General features: G+C 37.2%; 1 protein-coding gene across 1 annotated transcript in view; it reads left to right on the top strand.

Annotated features, from left to right (window-relative positions):
- Positions 1-17,825, top strand: part of si:ch211-26b3.4 — an 81,025-nt gene extending 63,200 nt beyond the window's left edge. Inside the window, exons 13-23 of the mRNA XM_087253442.1 lie at positions 1,158-1,396; positions 1,712-1,746; positions 7,293-7,341; positions 7,845-7,893; positions 8,024-8,196; positions 10,242-10,315; positions 10,533-10,604; positions 10,688-10,758; positions 11,653-11,735; positions 12,411-13,106; positions 15,505-17,825. Of these exons, the coding sequence (XP_087109568.1) occupies positions 1,158-1,396; positions 1,712-1,746; positions 7,293-7,341; positions 7,845-7,893; positions 8,024-8,196; positions 10,242-10,315; positions 10,533-10,604; positions 10,688-10,758; positions 11,653-11,735; positions 12,411-13,106; positions 15,505-15,729 (1,766 nt within the window). The 3' untranslated portion in view covers positions 15,730-17,825. The remainder of the gene's footprint in view (positions 1-1,157; positions 1,397-1,711; positions 1,747-7,292; positions 7,342-7,844; positions 7,894-8,023; positions 8,197-10,241; positions 10,316-10,532; positions 10,605-10,687; positions 10,759-11,652; positions 11,736-12,410; positions 13,107-15,504) is intronic.
- The last annotated feature ends 2,080 nt before the right edge of the window (positions 17,826-19,905 follow it).

Genomic DNA, 19,905 nt, shown 5'->3' with positions numbered 1-19,905 from the left:
CAGTGGCTCTAGCCACCGGGCCACCCCACTGTGCATGGCCCTGCTGCAACGTAACATAGAAGTGCGGTTTCCCCATCCACCAAATTGATTGACAGCCACATATTAACATGCTTCTGTAGTAATGCATATATAATCATATCAACAAGACAGGACATGTGCAAAGCAACTGGGATTAAAAGATCTGTTAAGCTCTCTGTGATCATCAATCATCATCAAACAAATGTGCACTGTGTGTGTGTGTGTGTGTGTGTGTGTGTGTGTGTGTGTGTGTGTGTGTGTGTGTGTGTGTGTGTGTGTTTATAACAACATTGTGAGCGACTCATCGCAGAAAGTCTTGGATTAACTCCACAACAAATACATCAAATAAGCATTGGGAAAGTTCTTACTGTAGTATTTCTCACAAACGTTACATGACATCTGCTTCTTTACTGTCTGTCACTGCTGCTTATCTGAAGCATTCAGAGATTGAGGCACACTCTGACAGTCATGCGGGAATGGTGGGTGGGGAGAACTAGCATTAAAGGCACAGGCAACAAAAACAGCTAAATTGTGTTCAGAGCAGAAAATCCCAACATTCTGAAAGGTATAATAAATAATCTGATGGGTGTTTTGAGCTGAAACTTTACAGACACATTTGGGAGACACAAAATACTTATCTTAAATCTTGAAAAGGGGGTAAGATAGGTGCCCTTTAATGCTATAACTAATATTTCCCCATTCCCCGAGTGGTAAGAATGAACATATTACTGAAGTTGATGAAATCTCCTTTCAGCTGATACTGTTGACTGATTGAATTTATAAAGATATTATCTCAATGTTTGAAAAACCAGATCATTATCGGTGACAGCGGCCACCTTTTAGGATGCGAGTGGGGAAAAGTCAACAGCAAACATATGAAATGACTCATTTATTATGTCCTTGTTTCTTTTTTTGTGGAACTACGACTCTAAGAATAGAACAGAGAATGCGTAGGTGACACCGGCACAGATAAAAATAGAAATCAAACCTCCTTTAGGGGAAAAAACCTCACAAACACATGAAGGTGTCAGAGTAGTTCATGCTGTGGCTGCTACTTGAAAAATGAGCCTTTTCTGTGACAAGTTCTCTCTTTCCCTCTGTACGTGACTTTGTGTTTGTTTTCTGTCTTTCCCCATCAGATTCTGATTCCTCCCTCTTGCGGTTTCTAAGTGATGACAGGATCCTGTTGATCCAGGAGGAGGCAGAGTTTTCCCAACGTGACACAAGCAGGCGATCCAGAAAAAAGAGCCGGAATCCAAGCAGTCCCAGTTTTCCCATCAGCCCCTCAATGCTCGCTCCACCTGTGCGTCTGGACACAGGTCCCCCCGAGGGGCTGCCCTTTCCCGTGCCTGACTCAAACACAATGCCACACTACCATGTGAGTGTACCATGAGAGATGTGTCTGCTCTCACACCATTGCATAATTGGATTTTCTGATTGCAGGTCAACATCCTTCCTCAAATAGTCATGTTTTAAACTAGAACAAAACGTTGAGACATTCGGTAATTAAAGCGTTTCAGTAGTCTCTTATCTAGTGGCATATATTCGGTCTGTATTGTCATGTGATTGTGCATTGTCATTTGCACACGCAAGCGTCTCAGCTACAGTCGTTTGTTTCATAATAACAGGAAATTCACATTGTTCTTCCTCTTTGCCTCTTTTTCTGTCTCTGTCACTCTGTTCAATGACACAGAGAGCTGCAGACACACTTCGAGCAGATGCTGATCGGTGAGTAAACTTCATATCTGCCTTAAATTATAATACACGGAACAAACAATACAGAAACTATAACACAAATGTGTTTACTCTTTAAGGGATACACATCACTTATACAGCATTTCTGCAGGTCTTATCAAGTTAAATTTAAGACATTAAGACATTTTAAGACCATCATAAGTGAAATGTTAGTCTTGTACAGTGCTAAATGCTAAGCTTTTTTTTTTTCAAAAATATTTTCACTTGCCCTATCAAAAAATCATTACACATGTTTTTAGACAACAAATGAATGTCTTTTAGGGTATTAGCTCTGAAATACCAATTAGTCAAAAATGATGACGCTTTCTTCAATTAAGACTGACAGGCTGATATCACTAACAGCACAACACTTGTTAAAAATAGTGACATCTTCTATTGAGAGGGTAATATTTTTATCATCAGGAAAGATGTCGGTGGGTCGATTTTAGGTGTCTGTATGTTCAATCCCATCTTCTGATATACAGAGAATTAAAACCAAATGGGAGGAAGAGTTAGTTACTGATATTGATAAGGAAACATGAGATGATTTTTGGTCTAAGGCTAAGAAAATCACTGTTTGTACACGTACAGGAGAAATACAATATAAAATAATACACAGACTCCATATCTCCCCTAAATGCAGACATCTATTTAACCCTTCTAATTTGCCTATGTGTTTAAAATGTAAAACTGATGTAGGTGCTTCAATGCATTGTATGTGTTCATGTAGTAGAATGCAGAGGTTTTAGTCTTGGGTGCTGGGGGAAATGGAAAAGACCCAGTTCACCATTGTTTTTGAGTTTACTTAATGGACACATTTTATCATCAGCTAATAAGAAATTGTATAATATATAAACCTTTGCCACCAGAAAAATATTTTACTTAATTAGATTAGTGATAAATCTCTATCACTTAAAGGTTGGCACAAGATATTTTTGGAGTTAATTGCCCTGAAACATCTTACCCATGTTTTACACAAAAAAACACAACATTTTTTCAAAGTTTGAACTCCATATTTGGATTATTTGGAACCTGGTCTTTGCCCATCATGCTGAAAGGAATATTGTAACTGTATTATTATCTGAAAAATAAGCAATGTTTTTAGCCCTTTTCTGATCTGTTTATGATGTGGAGGAGTCCAGTTTTATATATAATCGGAGCTTTTTATTTTCTTTTTTTCTTCCTCTTTCCTTAATTGTGTGTTGTTATTTTTCTTTGTGTATCTTTTAAAGATGATTTTTTTGTGTCTGTATTATTGTGAAAATCCAATAAACAGCTCTTTTAAAAAATTATAATTAAATACATTTAATAGTTATACAATAATCATAATTTATATAAATATATAGGTTAGGTCAGTATCCTCAGCAGTAAATAAATGGAGAAAATTTGCTACTATAGGGAAAGTTCATGTCATATGAGTATTAATATGTATTCATGACCGTAGGAGTATTAATGAGTATTAATGGCCAGATTGGGTAGCTATACATGAACAAAGGACAATTAAAAACCGTCTAAAAAATGTAATACCTACAACAGAATATTTATGTAGATTTAAGGCCTAAAAGTTTGCTTTTAAGGTGTGAGACATTTTAACACTAACACCCCACGCATACCCTGCTTATAAAGCTGCGGTCACACTTGACTTTTCTCCCCATAGACTTCCATTCATATGCACGCGAATGCGTCAGACCAGAAACGCAGGGTCATGCGACTTCTCTGGACAGAAATTTTAAACATGGAGCAATCGCTGGCTTTTTTTAATGTCTAATAATCTTGTTTAATCCCGCCCCTTTTTCGCAGTGCTCACTACAGAATGAATTACTAAATAGTCAGTCCATTCCTATCAAAAAATGAAGGAAAAAGTCCCAAATCTTGTGAAATATGTGTATTTGTTTGTAAAATATGTTATTTGTCAGTGAATGGCAATCAGGCACTTTGCATGCAATAGACACAGGTTTATAAACTTCTGTTCATATGTTTTCAGAGATAAGGCAGGTGGGAAAATTTTTTTAGGGCAAACAGGGATTCCTTTACCAATAGTTTTAGAGATTATACGTATTAATTATTTCCAAAAGGATTGCAATTGCTCACATTGCCAAACACAGGCACGTGCAGAGACCGTCCAAAGGGCATGTGCAGGGGGGGACGGGTGTTGTTGTCGCGCGCGTTCTGATTAGCGGTGTTGTCGCTCGCGTACTTTAAAGCGGGGGAGGGGGGTTGAGCACGCTTACTCAAGATCAGTGTTGTCGTGCGCCTACTGAAGGGCGGGACGGAGGGTGTGTCGCGTCGCGGGGGCACTTTTGATCATTTTGGAAGGGCACTTTCTATCCAAGACTAAAAAGGGCATGTGCACTGCACAGGTTGAGCCCTATGTGTGCACGTGCCTGGCCAAACACAAAGGAATAGTGTGTCCTTGTAAGTCATAATGACAGCTTTTGTTTCATTTAAACATTTTGGTTGAATCACTTTATCACTGCCGGTTGTAACCGTGAAACCAAATTATAATTTTTAAATAATACTATCTTTTTATATTGTTGCCTGTTATTTGATTATTTGTCTTAAGGAACTGATTGTAAATACCCTTTTTAGACTATTCCCTTTTCATACTTTTCACTAAGTTATAAACAAGTGCTTGCACATAACGGTGTTGGCATGGCTCTTGGGTCAAATGTGGTTTTCACTATATGAGAGTTTGCATACTCAGCCATATATATTGTGACAGATGCACAAAATGATCTGCCCTGCAGTTTGGCAACAAATCATTTCAACCGAACTCAATAACCTTCAGCCACTCGTTCCCATTACAAGGCTCATTTAGTAGGACTTTCAGAGCGGCAGGTGCTAAACACAGCCAGATGTAAAGGTGCTATTTAAAGTACATGTTCTGTGGATTTCCTCATTTATTCTTATCATTAGTGCTTCTTGTGTCACGATTAACTTTTATCAGTTTTGCTTTGCTCTTATTTGCCATTATTACCTGATGGACTGGCCATTATTTTGAACGCAAAGCTGATTCATATATCATATTAAAGAGTTTTAGAACAAGACTTTTGGTAGTTTAATTTATTTCTCATTGGACCACAACTTATTCAGATGTTCAATCTGCAACTTCAGACGGGCCTGTTCATGAGCTGTCTTATGCAAAAGGACATCCCAGCCATCTTTTCAGCCATTATTACTCAGGCCATTATTTGCCATTTTTACCTGACACTGGACTAGCCAATATTTTGAATGCAAAGCTGCTTCATATTAAAGAGTTTTAGAATGCGACCTTTAGTAGTTTAATTCTGTCATGATAAATTTGCACTGGTCTTTAGAGTGGTCATTTTAGGATCTAAATGAACATTTATTACAGATTGATGTTCATTGGTTTACACACTAATACACTAATAGGATGTGACCATCTTAATTTACTCTTCCTTATTTGAAAAATAAGGAACCGAAATGACTTGGCTGCAAATTTGATTAGATTGATTACAGTTTCAGTCTAAAAACAGAACAATCGGTTTCATTAGTATGAATACATACAGAGATCAATACAAAAGAGAGTTGAGGTTCAGTTCTTAATCTATGGTTGTAATCTATAGTAGTGTGTAATTGTGTGAAGAGGGTGTGTAAGTTTTTTGTGTATAAGGGTGTGTTAGTGAGAATAACAGCTGCAGTAGAGCTGCTTCACTTAAAATTAGGTATATATGAAGTTAACCTCAAACACCAGCATCCTGTCCACCACCTGACTTTGAGTTTTTGATCCCCTGCTGATTTTTTTTTGTATGCCCACTGACAACGAAACGATTAGTCTATAATTGTAATGGTAGAGTTATTTTAACTGTGAGACAGAATAGCAACAAAAATCCATGTCAAAAAAGTTGAACCGATTACTATTTTAATGAGTGAAATAAGTATTTGACCCCTTCGCAAAACACGACTTCTAATCCTTAGTTTGCAATAATAGAGGCCAGGCATTTCTTGTAGTTGGTCATTAGGTTTGCATCTCAAGAGGGATTTTGTCCCACTCCTCTTGGCAGGTACTCTCCAAGTCATTAAGGTTTTGAGGCTGTCGTTTGGTAACCCGTTTAGCTCCCTCTACAGATTTTCTATTGGATTAAGAGGTCTGGAGACTGGCTTTGCCACTTCAGAACCTCAAAGTGCTTCCTCTTGTGTCGCTCCTTTGTTGCCTTGGTTATGTGTTTTGGGTCACCCCCATGCTGAAATACCCATCCACAACCCATTATTAATGGTTCTTACCCCAGATCTGACAGTAGCCTAATCCATCATACCTTTGATGCCCTGCAGACACTCTCCCCTCAATGTTTCCACCTTCACGGTTGCCAGCTAGGATTGTGTTCTTGGTGTTCATTCCCTTATCTCCAAAACATGGCGAATTGGAATGATGTCAAAGAGCTTGATTTTAGTCTCATCAAACCACAACTTATTCAGATGTTCAATTTCAAACTTCAAACGGGCCTGTTCATGTGCTTTCTTGTGCAAAAGGGCATCCCAAAAACTTTTTTAGGATTTCAGATTTCCTTGATGGTGTAGCATGTTACCAACTGTTATCTTGGTGATTATGGTCCCAGCTGCCTTGAGATCATTGACAAGTTCCTCCTGTGTAGTTTTGGGCTGATTCCTCACCATTCTCATTATCACTGAAACTTCACGAGGTGAGATCTTGCATGGACTCCCTGACTAAGGAAGATTTACAGTTGTTTTCTCTTTTTCCTAATTGCATCAACTGTTGTCAGCTTCCCTCCACGCTGCTTGACGATAGTCTTATAGCCCATTCCAGCTTTTTGTAGGTCTACAATCTTGTCTTTGACCTACTCACACCTGCAGCTCCAGTGTTCTCCAACCTTCAGCGCTTAGAATGCAGCTCTGCACAAGAAGTTTGGCCAGAGCAGAAATAGTCATGCCCAACTGAGCCTTGTTTCTCTCTAGGTTTTTTCCTTCACTGTCGTCAATTGGTGAAGTTTTGTTACTCGCCACTGGTTTGTTTGGGACCTGTGGAGCTGCACATCGACAGATTTGCTCTTCAGTGTTCAGAGTTTCAGCAGTGAATTTTAAACCACCCTGAACTGAACTAAACTGAACTTCAACTCTGAAAACTGGATTGATCGGTTTCAATTTACTGGAACTTCTATGTTAAGCTGCTTTGACACAATCTACAGTGTACGAGCGCTACAGAAATGAACATGATTTTAATTGAATTTTCCTCATTAAAATGGAAATCAGTAATCATCAGTAAATCATAACTTTTTCAAATGCATTTTTTGTTGTTATTCTGTCTCGTACAGTTAAAATAACCCTACCACTACACATGTAGACTAATAATTTCTTTGTCCGTGAGCAAACATATCATCAGAAGATCAAATACTTCCCCCCACAATAAACATATATATATATTTTACTTCATTATTATTATTACTTTATTATTGTTTTGTAAATGCAATCATAACAACCCATTTAAAATGTCTATTTCTCTCTTGTCTCACAGGCTCTGCTTTTTCTATTTTGCCTTATTCTTTCTTTTTCTCTCTCTAAAGATATGCCAGTTCAGGACTTGACAGACAAGCAGGGGCATCAATGAGGAAGGTAAATCATAAGTACAGTTACTGCATCAGAATTGGTAATGAAAACAGAATTTATAAGTTGAAAAAATTGGGAAAGTAAAGATAAATTCACTTCAAGTATTATTTATTTTTTTTGTGAAAAATATTTACTGGAGAACATTTATTTGCAATTTTCCAATAAAACATATTGTGTTATTGCATCATTACATTATTAAGGATTTAAATTACAACCTGAGGTATATATTTAGCCTAATACAACTGTTTTGGTTGGGTTTTTAAAGATTTTTTCTGTTGTCATCTAAAAATTTATTTGCTAATATAGGATATTCTTTTTTATATATTGTTATATTTTTAATTTTAGATTAAAGTATTTGGTGCATGTGCTTTTCAGCAGCAGAATTGTATAATAACTTTATTGAAATCCTTATAGATTTTAGATATAAAAATGAAACAGTATGAAGTCTTCTGAAACAAACAATCATGCTATTTCTATTTTTTAATCGTCTATCCTCTCCTCTCTCCTAGTCTGTACATTATGCCTCTCTGAGGACCAAGCCTAAGAAGAAAAGCAAAGGTACGATGATCAGATAACAGGATCTTTACTTGTGTTAAACTGAGCAGTGTTTGTCAAGAATATCAAGACGTTATTTGTCTCATATATGCTTATAATTTTTTATGCTGTGTGTGTGTGTGTGTGTGTGTAGGTTCCCTCAGTAGTGCCAGCAGGAGGCGTATTGCCTGCAAAGATTTGGGTCATGGCGACTGTGAAGGCTGGCTATGGAAAAAGAAGGACGCCACGGGCTACTTTACTCAGAAATGGAAGAAGTACTGGTTCGTTCTTAAAGACTCCAACCTGTACTGGTACACAAATCAGAATGTAAGCAAACAAGCATGGTTCATTTCCCTTGTGTTGTTCTGTGAGGGTGCATGTCCAATATTGTCCATTTAAAATTCACTTGCTGAATTTGCACAGTAATCAGTTTGTAAACAGATTAGCACCCCAGTTAGGATTTAAGTCATATTTCATATTTTTTTAATTCCTCACTATTTTTCTCACACTGAGTGAGTGATTCTAAACCTTCACAAATGTCTTATATCTTTATATATTTAGTTGATATCTTCTGTTAAACACACACAAAAAAAGACATCCATAGTATGAACAAAAATAGATTTAGAATTTTTCCCAACATACTTCATTATATCTTCCTTTGTGTTTAACAGAATAAAGAAACTTTGGTTTGGAAACTGGTTTGGAAAGTAAAGGATGAGTAAATGGTTTAATGATGATTTTTAAATCCCTTTAACCAGACCAGTCAGAATGAATCGGCCAAATCTGATTTTCATGTAATGTAAATTCTGAACTGAAATTAAAACAAAAATTCTGGATGAATAGTTAATAATGCATCCGGTATGAAAGCCGTTTCACACTTTGTAGTGTCTATGGCCGATTAGAGACTTAAACCGGCACACTGAACAGTAGGCATGGGTCAGTATAAGCTTGTGACAATGTGATAACCTTGGATTTCACGGTTTTGTGATTACTGCTGTAAAATATGTTCATTTTAAATGTCTGGATAAAAAACAATAACTTTCCCCCATTGAACACAATATATTTTATTTTAAAATATTTTGGACCAGTAGTTTTTGATGTGGAGGATTGTTTTTGCTGGAGATATTGCCCTAAAAAACTTAAGAAAATAGTGAAACTAAAAAAAAAAAAAAAAAAAAGTGTATACCGTAGGAAAAGTATAACAGAAAATAGGTATAACCTTGGTATAACTATGACTTTTCCAAAATGCGATAAATCTTGAAACCAGTTATTGTCCCAGGCCATATTTTATTTTGGTTTTTCTCTTTTGGCCAACCCCCTTTTCATACCCAAATGAGAGAGATAAGTCTATTTTTTAAAACCAAATAAAGCAATACGATGTATAATCCTGAAGTGAGCACAAAACCTGTATATAATGTTGATAGTACATGCATCTGTAAGTATCACCGTAGTTTTTCTATAACTGCACTTTATAACTTATACCTCCACCCTGCACTTGCTGCTATTGCACTGCTGGTTTGACCTAAACTGCATTTCGTTGCATTGTACTTGTACATGTGTAATGACAGTACAGTTGAATCTAATCTATTTAATCTAATCTAATATCAAAAGATCAATCCGATTTGAAGCTTATGACATATAATTGTGCACACCAACCCAATCACTTTTATGCAATAGTAACCTTACATTCCTTATAAACAAATACTTGGCACAGGAAAATATAACAAGAAAACAAAGACAGATTTGAAAACAGCTATTATGGAAAAACAACGACCTAAAATCAGAAATCATGTTTTTTTTTCATTATAGAATAAAAAAAATGCAAAGGCTGTGAAAAAATGATTTTGGTCAAGTAATAAATTTTTTGGTTGTTTGTTTGATTTGTTAAAATATTAAAGCACTTTGTTATTTTCATAAAGTATTAAGCCCATGTAGTTTGTTTTACAAATTAGCTCAATGCTAACAGCAGCTATTATCTAACAATAACATAGCGTTTGACACTCCAACATGGTGTCTTATGTCAGGACACATTGCAGACTCTGATCTGGCATGAAGGAGACATATTTTTGAATAGAGGCTAGTATTTTATGCTTTCAGTGTTAGCATAAGCTTTTACAGTATCACTATTATTATTGGAATTACACAATTATCAGCAGTTAAGTAAGTACATTGTGTCTTCATTGATGGCCAGGTCAAAAGCTAACAAACCTGGTGTGATGTTTAAGGTTTTTTTTTTTATAGTTTCACATTTAAATGTATATCTCATGTTAATTTCATTGTTTTAAGGATGATAAAAACACATCTGTGCATTTATACTATCCTGTTACTGCCAACCTTATGATTAATGGTGCTGTTTTTTTTCCTTTGTTCAGGATGAGAAAGCAGAAGGCTTCATCAGTTTGCCAGAGTTTCGAATAGACAGAGCGATCGAATGCAGGAGGAAACAGTGAGTGTTGAAAGACAACAATAATCACGTCTCTGTTGTGTTGGGCTTGCTGGTTTGTTGGGTGGGTCTGTGTGTAAAACCTATCGGCTAGTGGAATCTGGGTCACTGCAGAACTGCTGATCTCTCTTTTATAAACACACAAACACTCAAGCTCCGAGTGAGTGTAATCTATTTATGTCTGAAGGTCTCAGTTTCTCTCTTTCTTTCTTTGTTTCAGTGCCTTCAAAGCATGCCATCCCAAAATTAAGAGTTTCTTTTTTGCTACAGATCATTTAGAGGAGATGAACAGGTAAGTGGTGTCAAAGCCCCTTAAGCAGACATCAGCTCACCACCCTGATATTTCCTCATTTCCACACTCATTTCTTGTTTCAGATGGATGAATCGTTTGGGTTTGGCTGCTATTGGCTACACGCCTGATGATCCAGTACCACGTCCTGATGAAGGTGAGATCATATCCTGTGATATCATAAGCTTAGTGCTCTGATTTCATTGAGTATAGTTGAGCACACTGATAAAATGGCCATTTATCTTTAGGAAATCACTGAAGGCAACAATATCATGTTATAACCATATCATGTGGAAATAAGATGTACTATAACTGTACTGTGCATTTACACCGTGGCCATCTTCATCTATGTAAACACACGAAAACAACATTAACATTATAGCAGACACTGTAAAATATGAAAGTATGTTGTGGGACTGCTATACAGCAATAATTATTATGGATTATAGATAGCGAAATTTAGTGTTTTTGTAATGGTTTTTTTTTTTAAAAAGCATGATGGTAAAACAGGAACGCTGTTATGAATGTGTTAAAACATCTGTTTGTAGTAAAAATTCATAATAAAGACAAAAAAATACAAATTTGTGCATCTTCCGTGTGCACCATCTTCCGTGTGCAGCCATGCTGCCGTGTAGATGGTGTATTCTGGGAAATTTCCTTACCCCTTGTTTTTGACTGTGGTCCTAAAAAATCTCCGTTTCAGGAGCTATCTAGCCCTACGCCTAAAGAGAATTGGGACACCCCTACACCTTCACGTGAACACGCAAAACAAGAGTTAGGGGTGAGGGGAAGGCCTAGGGGTGGAATTGGGCCTTTATATAGGCTGAATTTAATCAAGCAAATTAAGTAAAACATTACTGAATTTAATTTGTTTCAATTCAGATCATTTAAATATTTTGCAACCCTTTACCTTAAAAAAATGTAAATCAAATGAATGATTTTTTTTAAGTGTAATGATGTCCTCATCATAGCTTTTGAAAATTGAAGTTTGATTATCATAAACGATAGTGTTATGTACACGTCATTCTGATTTCTTCATTTCTTTGTTAAGATTACTGGAGCGAGAGTGATCAGGATGAGGTTGATGGCTCTATGACACTCAAACAGGAAGCCACATACCACCACAACCCCACAGTGAGTATGAAGACACATGACTATATTTAGTCAAAAATGCCCTTTGACTGACTTTAGCACAAATGCACACATGCCTAAACTGATCAAAAGTGAAAGAAAATACATCTATATTGTTGCAAAAATGATTTCTGTTTAAATGTGCTATTTTAAATGGTCTATTCAAAGAATTAAAAAAAAAAAAAAAAAAAAACTGTTCACGACATTTATTATGAGAAAAAAGAAGAAAATTGTATCAAAGTGATCATTCTGAAGAATCATGCGACACTGAAGACAGGAATCATGACTGCTGAAAGTGTCTAATATAATGACTAATTAAATGAGTTTTAAAACAAATTATTAAAATAGAATATAGTAATTTTTTATTGTAATAATTACTGTTCTGCTCTATTTTGGGTCAAATAAATGTAATTTTAATGCATAAGCAATACAAATCTTTACTGAACCAAAACCTTGAAATTATATATAAGAATTAAGCCAGCTCGTAATGGCATGAAGATGATCCAGTATATAAACAAGCCATCATTTCTAATTAAAAATAAAAGAATTACAGTGCACTATATCTTCCACATCACACTGAAGGAAAACATGCAGCATAATCACTGCATCTCTCTGACCATCATCAAATATCACTGAGCATCAGCAATGGTAATGAGCGGTGATTCTATTTGTCTTCAGGCAACTTCAACCAGTCCATTTCCTGAGCGACATTTTTCCAGCGGTTCCACATTCTCACATTCCTCTGCCGAGGAGTCCCATTCTTCTTGCCGATCCTCCCATCGGGAACGCCGCTCATGGCAGGACCTGATTGAAACACCTTTGACCAGCACAGGATTACACTACCTGCAGACCGCAGAAGAGGAGGAACCAGGGCTGCTGTCACCTGACCAGCTGCGGCAAGCCACGCTCCCCGCTCAGCGTCGGCGTCCTCTAGAGCGGGACGGGCCTTTTCCATTGACGGACAGCGAGGAGTCCAGACCCCGGCATCACACTCACAAGCAGCGCAGCCAGAGCCTCCCTCGCCACCGTGACACGCACGGAGGACACTCGCACCGCAGCACTCGTACACACATGCACACGCATGGTACTCTGAGGCCACGAACTCACCTCCATGAGGAAGATGAGGAAGAAGAGGAGGAGAAACATGTGCGGAAAGCCAGCAGCAGGAGGCCTGAGAGTGACGAGAAAGCTTCCGATGGCACCGATGGCCTTCAGGAGCTGTACAAATCGCTGGAACAGGCCAGTCTGTCTGCTTTCGGCCAGCAGAGGCCTTCCACCAAACAAGAGTTTAGACGATCCTTCATCAAACGCAGTAATGACCCTGCCACGAATGAGCGACTACACCGCATACGGGTTCTCCGCTCCACACTCAAGGTACGCAGACTCAATGAGGAATATACACTCCTCTCACTAAAATGTGGAAGTAAACTGTAACAGTGTGGACGTCTACTAAAAAGTCTAGAGCAGTACTGGTATTTTTACTTGTTTCATTATTTACTCCTTTCTTCTGTTGGATTCAATAGATGATATTTTAAAGAATGTCTAACTAAAAAATTGTTGGCGACCAAAGTATGGAGTAATATATGATGGATTCAGCAGGGACTACAAACCACATTTTTTTTTTGTTCTGCAGAAGAAAGAATTTCATACAGGTCTGGAATGAATGATGCCAGAACCTAAATGCTTGTGTGAATTATTCCTTTAAAAGCACAGTATATCATTTTCACCACTAGAGGGTGCATATTCACAACAAATAAAGACGTATTATGATGACAGTGTAACTTAGGGTGGAATCATGGGTGTTGTCGTCTTCATTACATGGACCATACAGAAATCATACTCATGGATGAGCTAAAGTATTTAAACTTATTATCATGGTAATATGAAGCAGGATAAGAGTAACATTTGGAATAATGCCAGTATAGAAATCAGCAAAATATAGAACACAGTGTTGAATATAAATTTATATAATCTAGTTCCAAATGAACAATAGTTATAGGTGAAAAGTTCTATTCTTTGGTTTTTAATTATATAATTTCATTCAAAACTCTAGCAGGCAGGGTGTGAGAGACATTAAACCTTTTTTAAATAAATGATATACAGTACATATATTTCATGTCTACAAAGATTTAACTTATTTTTAAAGCATTTAAAGCACACTTTGAAAAAATATACCAATATAACTAGTGAAAATTAATGGATTTTAATATACTTGTTCAAGTTTACTGAAGCAGTACTAAAAATTTATATTTAAGGGTATTTTTAAATTTATAACTTCTACAAACCTATAATGAGCATGATTTGGATAACACCTCTCCAATCATGTTCTATTAATCTAAGTCTTCCATAATACACACACTTATTAATGATTCCTACTTGTCTTCCTCGTGATGAAGAGTAGGCAAAATCTGATATGTAGTGGGAGAAAAAAGAAGAATGAGTTCATCAGACGCTGGATTTGAACAGGGTTCACGATCAAGCACGTCAAAAGATGTTGCCATGCGCTTAACCGCTTCTGTTGCGGTCTTTAGTTATGTTGTCTCTGTCAATCAAACGGTTATGGACGTAAACCTCTTAGCTAGTTCATTCCAACAAGGTGCGCTATTTGAACTTATCCTAAATAGACACTGCAAAATCGTAATTTCCTCCCCCCTCGGAGGGGCCCTAAGTGCGGACGGGCCCCTGGGCCTGTGCCCACATTGCCCATTGGTTAATCCGGCTCTGGTCCGACATCACCTGAATGAGATGGTCTCGGCTTGATTGAAACGAACTCTAAAGTGGATTCATTGTAGTGAGAAAGCAAAACAATCCAAGGAACTAACGAACCAGGCGGAATGACAGTGTATTATAGCTGTGTAATAGCCACATATACGGCTATATGAAGAGAGAATTAGGCGTAGGGCAGGATGTCATCATTCCTACCAGTAAATGTGCGTTTCATGTCAAATACAAAAGTGAAGGCATGCTGAACTATTACTGAGTGCTGTTAATCCATTAGGAAAATTGACTGAAATTATCATCTGATAGTTTTTCCATATTTTAATCTTATAATATTTTGTGTTAGGCTTGTTTTGTTCATTTCTGCACTGACACCTCGAAAGATCAACATTGATCTGCTTCATGATCTGACTGCAGTGTTGGTTCGTCTGTTATTTGGCTCTATAAATTAAACCTATAATGCAGAATTCTAGACAACTTTTTAAAATAGATTGAATAATTCAATAGATCGATTTTCACAAAAGTTGACAACTGAAATGAGGCTTAGTATAAGAAAGTCTTGCCTCACTGGTTTATATTTGGTGACAGTGTCTGTGGGTGTCAGAATTAAAGTAAATCATCAGTTGTATTTAAAGAAAAGTTATGCTGAATAAAAAGTGTGTGTATACAATTATGTTTGGCCTTTGCCATGTTATTTAAAATATGTGGCTAAAAAAATAGCTATAGTAAAAATCTAAAACCACTGTAGAAAAAATCCTTAGCGTTGAACCCTGTGAGTATTGTCTTAATCCTATTAAAATTGGAGTATTGGTGTCCATGTAAATCTACTGACTGATTACCTACAGTACTTGACTGTCTAACTTCTAGCTGTTCAAACATAGTGACAGGGTACAACTGGCCCCAGGTTGGCAGAATCTTCTTGATCTGGATGTAGTTTTGGGCAGCTTTTTAATCAAAGCAAAATAAAACTTTTAAATGTAACAATAATTCAGCAACAAATGTAAAAGTGTAGAACCACACTAAAGCTAAACCTCTCTCTATCCTTTACCTTCAGGCAAAAGAGGGTGACTTGTCGATAATCAGTCAGGTGCTGGACGACCCATGTTTGACCTCAAGGAAGTTTCGAGAATGGAAGCAACGCAACCATGAGCTCTTCCTGGATATCTGTGAGTTCAGCTCTGCCCCACTGGAACCGCCCAGCGAGTCCAATGACCTTTCACCTCTGTCACCAACAACGTTGATGATGCACACTCACTCCTTCATAGAAACGCATGTGTGAAACACAGTCACACACTCACACGACTAACAAACAGTCACACTCTAAAACAAAGACACAAAGGTATACAAATAATGTGAGTCGTGCGTTTCAAGCCCACATTCACACGCACACACACTTTAAAAAACACTGTGAATTCAGACTGTCTTCACTTTTCCTTGACGGATGACCTGATACTGCCCTCCTCCTGACCGTGAGTGACACCGGATTAAACCAATACACTGTAAGATCAACGTCGAAGAAGTGACCCAGCCTCCGCAACTACTGCAGACAGACAGACAAACAAAGTCAGACTGCTTGCCATGGAAGTGAAAGAGTTACGACTCATTGCAAACTCTGTACAATAAATTTCATCACAGCCACTATTCGAGACGGATGGAAGAAAGGCCCTGTGAGGTGCCCAGTGCATGCCTGAAGAATCTTCATCTTTTCAGAGTAATTGACCACCAGTTGAACAAAACAGAACCGTATATAAAAAAGAATCTCTTATTTTTGTCTCTAATTGGAGTGAGGGGAGAATCTTTTTTTACTTATCTTATGAGGATTTTGTTTGCTTATTTATTTATTTTCCTTTATTTTGATTTCCTTCCCTTGGAATGCTGCAGGAAGAGCACTCATGTAGCCATGGGCAACAGGCTTCACTCTGTTACCAAGCAACACCGCCCTACTGTGTTACTCTATACAACTCTCAAAGCAAGCAAGAGTGTTGGGAAATGTGTGTGTGTGTGTGTGTGTGTGTGCGCGTGTGTGTGTGTGTGTGTGTGTAGGGTAATGAGAGAAAGACTGAAAGTGAGTCGACGGATGCAGAAGATTCTCTTTTGGAGATTTGAATTCGCAAATGGGAAAAGATGAACTCCTGGCAGGTAGTAACGCGTTTAATTTGGCTTCTTTAGAATATTTATATTATAGCTAAACTCATGCATGGTTTAAAAAAGTATTACTATATGCTATCAGGCCAGAGAACAGTCTGTATATAAGAAAATATTATTTGCATAGCTGCATCCTCTGTTTAAAACTGTGAATTGTACTCGTGAATGCAATCTTTTGACTCTGCCAACGCAGAACCTTTCTACTCTCTATTTTTTTCTACAAAAAAAAAAAGATGACAAAAGATGAAAAGCTTTGCTTCTCTGATGTTATGACTGTTTTTGCTTGTTTCCGGGTCTTTGCTGGTCATTACCTCTGAGCTTTGGGCTACATTCAGGTTGTTTCTGTTTGCTAATGTTCGTGTTCCTTAGACAGACTCCACTAGCCAAAAGCTAACACGTTAGCGTCAGTCCTTTTCACAATTATAAACATCAGCAGCTCAGGATTCTACAATCAGATCAAATGGGAGAAAATCTGAGGTTCAAATATAGAAATAAATTGGTTCATTCCTGGCTGTGGAGTGGAAAATGTCCCCCTCTTCTGAAAAATGTCGTGTGTGTGTGTGTTCTCATCCCTCCTCACCCAAACACATTGCTTTTCAGCACAGCCCTGCATATGAGCTCAGTGTTACAGTTCTGTTTGATTGTCACTTTTTAGGATCTTGTGGGATGTATTTTAATTGAATAGAATGTATTCATCCATTACTATCTGTGAGACTCATTGGAACAAACACACACACACACTACCCACACATAGACAGACAATACTTTCATGTTTGTGGTCGATGCTTTTTTTACCAAAGCAACTCTCAGAATCACGTCTGCTCATTACTGTTACTCTTTTATGATTCTTTTTATGTGAATGTTGGTTACACTTTACTGTTTTTCATCCCATGATGTGTGTGTGTGTGTGTGTGTATGAATGAGTGTGTGTTATCCAGGCCATCGGGGTTTCACTGTGGTTTTAAGGGCATGTCCCCCCTCTCCCCCCACACGGCTATGCTGTATAAGGTGTAAGTTGCACTGCAACATTGAGACGGAACATATTGCTCTTTTTTCAAGGTTTTCTTTCAAAAAGTCCCCTTCTGTATATTAAAACACCGGGAAGAGCCTGATATTTATTCACAGTATTATTCAAAGCTAACCCTCTTTGCTTTCAGAAATATAAATACATATATAAATATATATAATACAGATTGTAAAATGTTAAACTAATAAACTGAGTTCTCTGCACTCTGCCTTTGTGTTGTGTGATGTTTTCAGTGACCAGTTGTCATTTATGATGATATACATCTAATTTTACACATAAAGCCAATTTTGTTTGGTTTATCAAAATTAAATATGTCTTTCTTAAAGCAAGAATGTTACCACTAAACTAATGGCATGTAGATTTCAGTAATGATTTTATAATTATATTCATTTTTTCCATTTTGAAACATGATTTAACTTTCAACATTCGACATTGTATTCCATTTTATTTACCCATCTATAAAATCTAAACATAGGGCCTGATTGCTCATGTAAAGTTAGGGTGACAACCAGTGTTAATGTCTGCTTGAAGGCAGATGGTGCTGGGACTTTTATTTCAGTATTTCATTGCACTTCTAACAGAAACAACAGAGTACTGAGCAGGGCTTTCTTTTTGCACATCATTCCCTCATAGCAAACTAATGGTAAAAGAGGGTTTTAATATGCAGTTGCTATGAAAGCCCCCAGGCAGACACAGCCTGATCTCACGAGTAAACTTAAGTATTTGAAGTTTTGTCAGTTTAGTGGCTAATTCATATGAGTTCAGCTGTATGAAAATGTATGATTTCAAAAAGAAGCGTGGTACCCATCCCCGCCCCTAAACCCAACCATCATTGAGGGATGAGCAAATGGTACTAAATTGTGTGAATGTGATTGTACAAATCTATACGAATTAGCCATTAAATCAAAAAATCACAAATTGCTGTGAGATTGTGTTGGTTAATGTCAACAGAAGGGCGGACACTCTAAATGTATTGATTATTCAATGAAGATTACAAAAACAAACTTTTTTTCAGTGTATTAACTTATTCAGCAAAATAAACCAAGTAAATAAACGTACATTTTGCTTTTATGTGGACTTTAAATACGAGAGCAAATCCCCTACATCATGGAGTCTGCATTAGTGTGCAGTTTTTGTGGTGTAAAAATGGTTTTATAGCAAGTGGGTCAAAATTGTTTCACCCTATGTGTCCAGCCTTTATAAAAATATGAAAATAAAAAAATTGTTAATCTTTAGCATTTTTAGTAAAAGTGATCAAACTTGTAGATACAACATTTTTTTCATGAAATCACAGACAACTCAGAGTAGTTGTGTTTGGAAAGCTGCTTCAAGTGTACAACCAAACTGCATTTTGTATGATCAGTAAGCTGAGAAAAACTACATATTTAAAACACTCCTCTAACTAAACTCAAAAAATGCTAACATTACAGATTATGCAGACAACTGACACTGAAAATGACCTGTTTAAATAACAGCTAAAATAACAACAAAACATACTTTGATACAAACAAACATTGCAAAAGCCAGTGTTACTTACGTGTCGACCACAAACCAAGCAACTTGGGCGTTTAGGTCCTTCTCGCTCTCTAACGTGTGCTAGAAAGTTAAGGGCTGGCCCTCTTGCTTGGTTCAAAAGGTAAAACCAGGCCCGGATTGGCTAATCGGGAGGACCGGGAAAATTCCCGGTGGGCCGGTCTGTTTTTTGGCCGCGAGGGCCGGTGTCCCTAGCTGCTTGCACTCTCAGCAGTCACACTTTTTTCTTCTATTTATTTATTTGACCATAGCTTTACTCTTTTTAATCATTATTTTACCGTAGTGCCGCTCTTTTTATTTATTTTCTCGCAGCCCCGTGAGAAAAATGCAGCCTGCAGGTTAACTAACGTTAATGATGATGATGTAATGTAACTATCGACCCCAAACAGCGGCACCTTAGTGAATATAAGAATTCGAATAAAATGAATAAAACACCTGCTCAATGAAAATCAAATGATTCACTACATTAATAAATCTGACATAACTTGATCATAAATCTAAAAATAGGAGAAAAAGATTGAGCCATCAAAAGAAAGTAGTGCTGTGTCTTAAGGGTCGCAAGTCATTAGTTAGTTTTTACTCTCATTGTATTAGCGCCAATGTGGTCCAGTGGTAAGCACATTGCATATCAATGGCACAGACCTGTGATCGAATCTCACATGAAAAATCTTTTTTTTTTTTTTTCGATTTTATTGTTAAGACATAAAATACTGTTAGGGCTGTTGAACATTTGAATGTCTAAAGCAGCAG

This window comes from Danio rerio, chromosome 5 (assembly GCF_052040795.2).
Source record: "Danio rerio strain M-AB ecotype USA chromosome 5, GRCz13ab, whole genome shotgun sequence".
Taxonomy (NCBI): domain Eukaryota; kingdom Metazoa; phylum Chordata; class Actinopteri; order Cypriniformes; family Danionidae; genus Danio; species Danio rerio.
This window is presented reverse-complemented; position numbering and strand designations above follow the sequence as displayed.